This window comes from Prosopis cineraria, unplaced genomic scaffold (assembly GCF_029017545.1).
Source record: "Prosopis cineraria cultivar Desert tree isolate PC_DT_omini unplaced genomic scaffold, ASM2901754v1 PC3, whole genome shotgun sequence".
NCBI classification, from domain to species: domain Eukaryota; kingdom Viridiplantae; phylum Streptophyta; class Magnoliopsida; order Fabales; family Fabaceae; genus Prosopis; species Prosopis cineraria.
In genome coordinates, this window is record NW_026555334.1 from 5165825 (window position 1) to 5177413 (window position 11589).

The window sequence follows — 11589 nt, forward strand, 5'->3', positions numbered from 1 at the left end:
CGCTGAGATTGAAACCCATTTTGAAATGCCGCTGATGGGCGAGATCAGAATAGCGAGAGAGAATGAATGTGGAAATTTGATGGTATAATATTAGTGCTCAAGTGAGGGAGACAAAGATGATGTTAGTGGCTTTTTGTAAGTGTGATGGGAAAGTGGAAGAAAGAATGTTCTTTGGCATATACCATGACAGCACATATATATAACTTTGTGTTTTTGCAATTTTTTTTTTTTAAAGTTTAGATGAGTTAAGTTCCAGACTTACTGAAACCAAGACCTATATTCATACTCAAAGAATATTTATTGAGGTACTTAACATATTATTTATTAACAAAGTTTTTATATTAACACTGAGATTTGATTTTGTAATGCTGTAAGTTATGAATTAAATCTTTATTATTAATTGAATCAACTTTTTGTTGATTGTGTTCATGCAAATATATGATCTTGGCTCAAAATCATGGCGCTAATTTAGCACTTATGGAATCTCCTTTGGCATCTCTCACTATGTGGAATATATATACATGGAATGTAGGTGGGCCCATAAAGGAGTATTTGATTAGCTTTCGTGTCTGTGTGTGTATATCCATACAAGGTACATCTGATTTAATAACTACTGCATTTTTAGAATTATTGTTTGAATAATAATTTTGTAGTGAACTACAATAATTTCATCTCCATTTCATCTTAAATTATAAATATTTACTGATTTTGGAAATTTATACGGATCCCTTCTAAAATCAGAAATCAAAACTTACATCATGAGCCTTTAATTTTCCCCAAGTACAAACCTCCCTTTTATTTGTGAAATTTCATTCCCACCCCCGGCAGTGTGCTGTCAAATCACTTCAAATCACTTTTTTTTTTTTTAACTTTTTCACATTGCAAGGATTAGGGGCACTTTTTTTTTAAAAAAAATATTCTTTTTATTTAAAAATATAAGGTATTTTTTGAGGGATTAAATGTTCAAAAATATAAAATATTTTTAATTTTTTAAAGTGTAATGATTTTTTTTCAAAAGTGTCCCTATTAAATAGATTATTTTATATTTATTTTAGGGTGAAATACCTTATTGAATAAGGATAAATATAAAATGATAAGGTTAGTTTAAAAACAAGTAACTACTTTATTAGAGGGTGAGATTTGGTTAAAACTTACATTTTTAACGAAGGGAGTATAGAATATTACCTTTTATTTGTTTATTTTTAATGTTATCATCAATAATTTTTTATAAAATTAAACAATATTTTTATTGAGAATATTAAATTTTATGTAGAATAAATAAAACATTTATTTTTTATATGCTTTATAGGTCATAATATATAGATAATTATAATAAAAAAAATATGGTAACTATCAAGAGGTGCTTGGTTCAATTGGTCAAGAAAGTTGAATTAACTTATCCTGAAATCTCTAGTTTAAGTCTTAAGATATACAGTTGCATTAAATAAATATGCAAAAGCATCCAGAGGTACCTATGAGGCTATTGTTGGTAATGTTAGTCCCACACAGTGTATGGCCAGAGAGATTAAATAAGTGTATTTGATTGTGATTTCAACTCTACTTATGGGTCAGAATTGAAGTCGAGCCACTTGGGCATCGAAAAGGTGAGAAAACCTAAAGTGCAACAACTCTTGCTCACTAAGGGCCTCTCCCCCTGGACTTTTGCTGTGTTGGACACACCTCCCTTTAGGCCCCACATGGGACGACGCCTCCTGGAGACAAGGCTTCCCCACAGTAGTATGTGAGATTATTATCCTAAGAGAATGTCAGGAGCCAAGTTGGTTTAGTGGTACCAGGTTTAGCCTCAACTTCGTTAAGTAGGAGAAGTTAGAGGATCAAACCTAGGGAGGCTCTCCTCACAATATTTATTGTAGGAGAATAATCCTACATACTACTATGGGGAAGCCTTGTCTCTTAACGCTCTCTTGAGGGGGTCATCCCGTGTGGGGCCTAGAGGGAGGCGTGTCTAACATAACGAAAGTCCAGGGGGAGAGGCCCTTAGTGAGCTGGGGCTGTTACATAAAAGAGCTCCTTTTTTATAACAATCTTCACCTTATCCTACTTGGAGTCTTTTGGACTAGAGCCTTAACCACTCACGTAGCGGGTCCAGCTTTTTCTAAGGTGGTACTTAGGTTATTCTTCACCCCACCAAAGAAGGCTTCTGGAGTCTTTCTAAACTCGAACTTCCAACCTCTACCACCTTAAGGAAATTGAGGCTAAGTTTGGTACCATTGAGTCAACTTAGTTCAGTGGTACCAGGTTTAGCCTCAACTTCGTTAAGTAGGAAAGGTTGGAGGATCGAACTTAAGGAGGCTCTCCTCACAGTATTTATCATAAGAGAATAATCCCATATACTTTTGTGGAGAAGCATTGTCTCCTGACGTTCTCTTAAGAGGGGTCATCCCATATGATGCCTAGGGGGAGGTGGGTATAGCACGAAAAAAGTCCAGGGGGAGAGGCCCTTGGTGAGCTGAGGCTGTTACATAAAGGAATTGTCTCTGTGCCACATGTCGTGGTGTGCAGCACGTCCATCGTAGCACACAAATGACAAAGAAGAAGGGCCTTTTTGTGTCATGCGTCATGGCTTATGTTGTGTGCACTACAGCACATGACCAATTTTTCTTATAAATTGGTCACAAATCAGACAAAAAACCAGAAGGAGAAAAGGGAGAAAATGAAGAGTAAGCGACATCTCTCTTATAGGGCTTACTGCATTGGTAGTTTAGGGGTATTTTAGAGCTAGAGAACAGTTAAGGCAAGTGTTCTACACTCCTTTCCTCCCTTTCTCTTTCATTTTCATGATGATTTAAGCCAGGGTTTGAATAGGGATGATGATTTTCGATCCATATAGGTCATGGGTCCAAACCCATTGATTAAATAGAGTTAATTGGCATTGTTTATGTTGTTTTAACCTAAAAATTATGGGTTTGGACATTTTTGGTTGGTGAGCCTCATTAAGGTCCTAAAATGAACTATTAATGTGGGTTTTTGAGATGGTTGGAAGTTATCAATGACAATGTGGGAGTTTAATGAAACTATATAATGCTAAAAAGAGTTAATATACCCAAATGGGTAATCCCAAACATGAGAAATAAGGCTATTGGATATTTGGAAGTGGAAAATGAGAGTTGGAAATGTGTTTTTAGTGATATTGATTGAGTTTTGACTTGATTAATTATAGATTAATCATCCGAGCATCGTTTTGGCTTGGGAAAACAAGCTTGAAAGTAAGATAGTGAAGGACAAACCTTTAACCTCCTAAAGGTTTGAGGTAATTGGAAAAACCATACTTTAATTAGTTGTTTTTTTTAACAGAAATACTTTAATTAGTTATTTGTTAATTGAATTTTTATGTAAAAATAGGTTTACTTACATGCAAGATTGAAAATATAAATGTGAAAGCATGCTATGAGCCACATGTTAGTATATTAATTAATCTTGATCTCACATAAATGTGAAGTTGAATTCGAAAGGAATGTTTCGAACTATGGATATGCATTGAAATGAAGAATTTATGATATATAATATGTGATATGATGATGATGTGGTTGTGTTAGTATGTGATTATGGCATGTGAGGCTAAATGAGAATTAGAATGGTGTATAAAATTGACAATGGAAGTGGATAATGTTGTGAAAATAAGATTAATGCTCGTTTAGATAGTATATTATTGTAAACCCAATATGTTGATATTAAATTAATGAAATTGTGAAATGAGTGAGTATCGTGCTTTTTATGATCATATGGCGGGAGCGCTTAGGTAGACGAGTAGATAAAATTCATATGGTATCTATAGCTACCTTTCAATGCACGAAGGCTTAGCCTTATCCTACTGTTTGTCAAGAGATTATCCTATAGTTTGTCAATAGACTAAAACTTAACTATCTCCACTTGTTTATTGAAATATTAGCTAAGGGTATATGACACCCTAGAGATTTGAAAGTGAGGGAAACCGTGGTCTGAAAGTGAGTACTGTAATCTTTGGCCAGGTCACACCTCACAATTGGTGAGTTTGGGTAGCCTAGTCACACAGACGGAGCCTTAATTAATATACATAGCTCATGGTTTAAATCTGAGGAAATAATGAGGGTATAAGAATGGTTCGATCATGCATATGTGTTTATATGACATGTCACATGGTTGTTTAAGTTTTGGCAAGTCGTGATAAGAAATTAGGTCATTGTTACATGTTTGTGTGTTTTGTAGCAATGTATTGTGGGTTTCAAGAGGAGAATTGTAAAAATGAATTAAATTGAGAAATGACAAATTGTGTTGCATGTAACAGTATATATATTCCAAGAAAATCAACTCCATTTATATGTGTTTCTTTCAATTGATATACAACTGTATAGGGTATGTGTACTTTGATTATTGAGTGGCTAGACTTATCCTTCTCTTTTAATATTTTATAGGCTCTAGCTCTGGTGCAGAAAGAAAAAAAGGCTCTGGAGGCTTAAGAATTTGAGTATTCCTTTTGTGATGCCTCCTTAATTTATTTATCTTGTATAATGATTAAATTATTGCCAATTAAGTTATATTTTACATACATTTGTACTTTTGATGTTGATGATTTTTGAAATGTATTTTGGGCCCTGTGTTGTTGTTTGTAAGTTGTCCAAGTGTTTAATAAGGTGAAAATACTAGTGCAACTATAGGGTTATTGATTTGGTTTTAACTATGGATGTTGATTGGATTATGCCATGGTAAAAACCTCCCCTTCTTTAAAAAAAAAATTAAAGGTGGGTTGAGGAGTGAAAATTTGATATGTAGTATATATGTGTATGTGATGTGTTGTACAGGTAATCCTAAGTCTATTAAGTATATTCTGGGTATTAGAAATGACATTTGATACTTGTATGAGGTTTTGGACATCCTTGTGTTGTAAAATTTGTGAAAATGATTGAAAATGTATTTGGACAACTAACTTTCTGGTGTAACTTAATTTGGAAGTAAAACTTATGTCATTGGTTAGTTTATGAAAAAAACTTTCTATAGATATCTAAATTATCTCATTCAGATATCAAACGGAGAAGTGAGATGAATTAAAAATTGCTTGAATTTATTGTTAAATGACAAGAAAGTTGTTATAAAAAATGTACAACATGTCATGGTGCATGGCTTCTGCATCGCGAAGTGTGGCATAGAAAAGGAGCCGTTGTGGTGCATGTGCACATGCCGTAGCACATTACTCTGTTTTTTAGAACTTATTTTTTTAACTAATTTTGAATCTATTCACTTCTCTAAAGTATTTCATACTTTTAAAATATTATTTTACTTTAATTAAAGTTTAATGAATAATTTTGATTTATTTTAAATTATAAAAATTTAGAATTCCACTTCTATATATTAAAAGTTTGGTAATCCTTATTGGAGCTAAGCCCTTGATTACATTAGATTATGATTTCAATTGAAATAGGTATTTGGAGACATTACACACTGCAAACGTTTAAAGCCAATGAAATCAAAAGAAATATGGTAATTAATTAAAATTTTTTGAAAATTAAATCAATATACATGCTTTTTGGTGAAAAGTTTATATATGTATTTTTTTACATAAAGATCAAATTTTATTAAAAAAAATGAAATGATAACATTTGAAAGCAAGGGCATGATAAATGACTAGCACTGCTTGGGCTTTGAACGACTGACAAGAAAAGGTTAAAGAAAACTGTATGACAAACAATACATGTGGCCCAGTGCAGACAGAACTCGATGATAAAATTACACTGGGCCTTGCATATTTTGACAGTGAGAAGAAAAGAAAGGAACAAACATGAATGCAACATATGAAAGTTCTTAATGGCATTTCTCAATGCGAGAGTTCAAATCTTGAAAAGTAATAGATGCGATAATTAATATGATTTTAAAGAGATCATCTTATCAGTATCTCACTATTACCATAAGATCTCCTCACAAGGGGTCCGGATTAGTCTGGAGCGGGCAATGAACCCAAAATTCCCTAGAATACCGGATGATTTATACAAAAAAAAAAAAACATATGAAAGTTCTAACTCAAAAAATTGTATAGCAAATTGAAGAAGAGGCCCAAAATCAGATGAAGACCTAATTTAACAAAAGTTTATTTGAAAAAAATTAATTTAATAAAGGAGAATTATATTTAAGGATTACTCAAGTAAATTATTCATAAATAGGGACTAATAACAAGTTCTATTAAAAAAATTATTTTTATTTTAACAATAATGTATTCCGTATTAGTTGTTATTTGCAAATAATTTAATTGAGTGGTGTTTTGTAATTCTTTCATTTACTAAAAATCATTTATTGTAATAAAATTTATATTTAATTACACATTTTTGTAAAAGTTAGTTTGAATATACTATTACCAAACAGGATATTAATTTTTATTATTTGTAATTTTCATTATTTAAAAAATTCAATATATATTAATGTTGAAAATTAACATGATTTATTGGTTAGCCTATTATATTGAAAATGTGATCTCTAAGTATTCTTATTAAAATGATAATTATATTTTTAATGGATTAACAGTATTTTTAAATAAAATAATAATAAATTAAATTTGGGGTAACATGATCAAATAAATGGCCAACACTCATTCATTTTTCAAAAATTCCACCATTTTACATCCATTAAATTCACTTTTATTTACTTTGGAAATGTGGCTTTGAGAAGTTGCTTTGGGCAAAATTTTAAGGCAAATATCATCCAAGGACCTCTATAGTAGTTTAATATCAAAGAAAGACTCTAAAGATCTAAAATATCACTTCACCACAGGCATAATATGAAAAAAAGGGGATTTTGGGAGGGAAAAAAAACCTAATTACCCTTGTATCATTTTACAAGTCTTGCTCCGGTTAAAACAACAAAGTATTTAATTATTAATAAGTTATTGTATGTAATTAACAAATAGATATTCATATATAAACAACTTACAAAATCTTAAATGCTTAGTTTATTGTTATAGTCAAATGATAACTTGTAAATGGGCGAATGTTTTGTTGTTTATATTAAAGCATGACTTATAGCATTAAATTAGGTTTATGATCAATTGTTATAATATGTTCGTGGACGAATGTCATTTCTCAATTATACATGGAACCGAATGCATGATTGTTTATGCTAAAGCAAGACTTATAAAACACCATAGGAGTAATTAGGTCATTCCCCCCAAAATCCTATGTTTACATAAGTCCTAGGGGGTGCAATGATAGTTCATATTTGTAAGGTTTTTCTTCGATATTAAAAATGCTAGCAGCATCCTTAATTAGATGACACTTTCCCAAATTTTAAATCCAAACAAATAACTTTTTACTTTCTGAAAGTGCAAAATTACCATTTTAAAGTGAAAAGTTGAAAAGTTTTAAATACAAATATTACAAGTGTCCATTATCTTATTATTCTTATAAATAGGCATCTTAATTGTATTCTACATATCAAAATATAAGAAAGATTTCTCTCATTGATCTCAAACTATATCTTCTTTTCCTTCTCAGTTACTATTATTTACAAAAAATTAATATTTTTTATTTTTAAAGTCAAGTCAATATTTTTTGAAAAATTATTTTATCAAATCCTTTCTCAAGAATTATTTTTTCAAATTCAGAAAAAAATGTTATAGTTAATTATTTTTTAGTGTCTAAAAATTCAAGGATAATATTTTTAATCCCAATTTAAAATCTAAAAATAAAGAGTTTAAAAAATTGAAATACATGCATCCATGCTTACATGCATATATGCATATGACAAAAGGCTAAATAGCAAAGCTAGAAGGGAAATTTTCAAAAAAAATAAATCAAATAAGAAAAGGTGAAAACATTTTCCAAATACAAAAAATGAAAAATTGGAAAATAATTAAAGTTTTTTAAAAAATTACTTTTCAAGTCAATTTTTTAGAAATAATCCTTAAAATTTAAAATTACAAAAATATATAAAATTAAAAATTATCAATTCCTCTTTTTATGAATTATTTTTCAAGTTAAGGAAAAATAAGATTTTTTATGATTGCGTGCAAAATAATAGTAGTACAATTTCTTCCTTCTTTCTTAGATCCCTTCACTTCTATAGCTTGAATATTTTTTTTAAAAAAAACTCTTGTATTGCTTGGCATTGCATTTTTCTTATTTAAATTGTGCTAATTTGACAAAGCAAGTTTAATACACAAAAATTGGAAAAAAAAAAGTTAGCTCGCTACCAGTGAAAATAAATGCGATTATAATATATAAGAAAAAAGAAAGTTGAAGGATGTCGAAATATAAACAGAAAGAGAGAGAGGTTAGCACAATCGTTATCCATTGGCATCATGAAACGTGAAAGAAACTTACAAGAAGCTGAGGAAGATCCTGTAGATCTTGAGAAGAACGGAGCAGAAGATCAGATTAGTGAAAGATCTAATGATGAATCCAATCAAGAATCTGATGACCCATGTGACAACGATGATCCTCACGAAGATCAGAATGAGAGAGATAATGCAGCAGATTATCCAATTTCCAGAGAAGAAGTTGATATCAGCCAATGTATAAGCCATTTCAGTATAATCGTTAGCATCATGAAACGTAAACGAAACCTACAAGAAGCCTATGAAGATCCACATGATCATCTTGAGAAGGATGGAGTAGAAGATCAGATAATCAGTACTGTAAGAGCTGATGATGAATCCATTCAAGAAGCTGATCCCACTGACAACGATCTTCACGAAGATCGGAACGGGAGAGATAGGGACGAAAATCCTGACATTGATGATGCTGGACAGAGGGAAACATACGAAAGTGATCAGGAATCCAATGATGGGGATGATCAATCGCATCGTGTCTTACAAATTATGGATGCAGAAAACTATTTGAAAGCAGTGAAAGAAACATTTCATAGCAAAAGGGAAAAATATGAATTGTTCGTAGCAATCTTGAGAGATTTCAAGGCTGAAAGGTAAACTACCCCACCTTTGTTTTTGTTTTTTCTTTGTTTTTCACACAAGAGTAGTTATATATATATATATATATTGATAAGTAAATATAATTCCAATTTTCGGAATAAATAGCCCTATTTTTAAATGTCGTTTATTAAAATCCTTTTTTTTTTTAACTTTAATGAAAATATTCAAGTTTGCGAACGTATATATCTACATGCATTTTTGTTGCAGGATTAACATTGCAGATTTCTTAGAAAAGATGAAGGAAGTATTGGATGGGCATGAATTTTTGATTTTGGGATTAAATGTCTTCTTGCCCAAAAGATATCAGATCCCTCCTTCTCATGAACAACGTCTCAATCTTCCTGATAATGTTCATAAATCTGAGATTCAAGTTCAAAAGAAGCCCAGGAAGAAGAAAACTAAAGGCGATGGTAAATCATCAGTTCAAGAAATCGATCTTAGCAAATGTCAACGTTATGTCAGCTACGTGCGTCTTCCTGAAAAAGAAGGTGAAGGCTTTAAAGATGTTGAAGAAAATGCTTCTGATGACGATGAGACTGATTCAGTCTCGCAGTATTTCCATGGTGAAGATCATGTCGGTCCATAAGAGAGCAAAAGGTCTGAAGCCAATGAAGGCGAATCGCGTATTTATATGGATGCGTTAAACTATGTGAATGCAGTGGAAAAAACATTTGACCGCAAAAGCGAAAAATTTTATATGTTCTTGAGAATCCTCAGAGATCTCTTGGCTCAAGGGTAAATATAATTCCCCTCCGCTATTTGTTTCTTTACTTTTGTTGAAGAGTGCCCACAAAATAATTGAAACTTAAAAAAAAAATAACTAAAAATAACTTATTAAATCCAATTTTTTCGCATGTGCCCACAACAATGAAGTCAAATAATAACATTGGATCTCAAGTGTCCATATTTTTTATTTTATTTTATTTTTACCCTATATTTTGCCACTTTTTTAAAAAAGAAACTTTAAAATAGGCCTATATATTAAGTATTGTTTCAAAATCCTTTTCTTGTTCTTTTTCTTTTTCTCATCAACTTATATTCAAGTTTACCAACGTATGCATGTACCTGTGTTTTTAATTTGTTGCAGGTGTAACATTGCAGATTTGGCAGCAAAGATCAAGGAAGTATTGGAGGGGCACGACTTGTTGATTTTGGGATTAAACAAGTTCTTGCCCAAAGGATATAAGATTAAAGTTAAAAAGAAGCCAAGGAAGATCGATCTCAGCAAATGTGAACGTTATATCAGCTACGTGCGTTTGCCTGAGAATTATCATAGTCCTAGTAAAGCAAGTCGTAGATCTGAGCTTGATGCTTCAGTGTTAAACGATCGCTTCGTATTGAACCCTCAAGGTCCTCAACATCCTTCTAAATCCAAGATATTAATGTTCAATGAGAATCAGCAAGAATTGTTCAAAATTGAAGATGAACAGTTTGAAGTGGACGTGTTATTAGGGTCTCTGAGGTCAGCCTCTGAACGTGTGAAGGAAGTGTATAAGAACATACTTGAGAATAAGATCAACGTGAATAAGGGTCCACTTCGTATGGAAGAATACTTTAGGGTTTCACATTTAAGGATTATGGAACGTATATTTGGAGAGCATGGTCTTGATGCTATAGAGGAATTACGAAACAACTCAAATATTGCTTTGCCGTGGATGCAAAAGGATCTTGAAGAGCAACATACGAAGTTGAAGCAATGTCGTGAACGACTCAACATGGTTTGGGCTCAAGATTATGCTGACAATCATGCCAAATCATTTCTTTAAAATTATAGCTTTGCAGGCCATTGTTAATTTCATGAAGCAAGCACTTTTATAGTTGTTGATTGTGCAGTAGTGGAATGATTGACATTGTGTTTGAATGAATGTTTGCAAATTTGATTTTGGTTGGAATTAATCAAATTTAGTCGACTGTTTGAATGAATTAATTGAGTTTAGGAGTGTTAGGATATTTAAAAAAAATATTTTTGTCATAATTTTGATTTTGACATTTATAATAATTGGCGTGTGAATATTTTTAATAAAATTATGATTTTAAGTTTATGATTGATTTTGACATGTATAATAGGATGTTTGAATATATTTTTGCAAAATAACAAAGCTAAAACTGGCATTGAATAAAAACAAATCAAATAAGAAAAGTCAAAACATATGTCAAATACGAAAAAAATGAAAAATTGGAAAATAAAATTTTAAAATAATTATTTTTCAAGTCAATATTTATTAGAAAATATATATCCCTAAAATTCAAAATACGAAAAATGTCCAAATTTTAGAACCACCCATTCCTCTTTTTAAGATGTATTCTTCAATTTGAGAAATAAAAATGAAAATTTGTTATGATTACGAAATAATAGTAGTGCAATGAATATTAAAAGTATAACAATATTTCTTCCTTCTTGGCTTAAGCTCTGAATGAACCCAAGCAAACTGTCTTCGAGTATTTTCTAGAGGGAGCTTCTGTGATATGTGAAACACTTGCATTAGCGAAGACCAATTCAGAGCACTTCTTCCTCCATCACTTGAAGCTTCGGGACTGAGAATTGCATTGGACTTTAGAAATGGTGTGCAAATTTGCTAGAGGCAAACCAAAATTTTTGAAATGAGTTCAACCTAGGTTTGTGTCGTCCCTTGAAGCAACGACAATAAGAGTCAAGTGGCAAAACTACGATCCTTCGG

At 31.4% G+C, this 11589-nt stretch overlaps 1 protein-coding gene across 1 annotated transcript; it reads left to right on the forward strand.

The window, feature by feature from the left end:
• Window positions 1-8258: 8258 nt before the first annotated feature.
• Window positions 8259-10743, forward strand: LOC129304767 (uncharacterized). The gene is made up of 3 exons (XM_054944553.1): window positions 8259-8904; window positions 9119-9646; window positions 9999-10743. The coding sequence occupies exons 1-2, from the start codon at window positions 8282-8284 to the stop codon at window positions 9495-9497; spliced, it is 1002 nt and encodes a 333-aa protein (XP_054800528.1). The 5' UTR covers window positions 8259-8281; the 3' UTR covers window positions 9498-9646; window positions 9999-10743.
• The last annotated feature ends 846 nt before the right edge of the window (window positions 10744-11589 follow it).

What these genes read in the sequence shown, in the direction of transcription:
- LOC129304767 (XM_054944553.1), top strand. Translation starts at nt 8,282, where the DNA reads ATGAAACGTGAAAGAAACTTACAAGAAGCTGAGGAAGATCCTGTAGAT. An exon ending in AGAGATTTCAAGGCTGAAAG is followed by an intron (nt 8,905 to 9,118) that starts GTAAACTACCCC and finishes TTTTTGTTGCAG; the next exon opens with GATTAACATTGCAGATTTCT.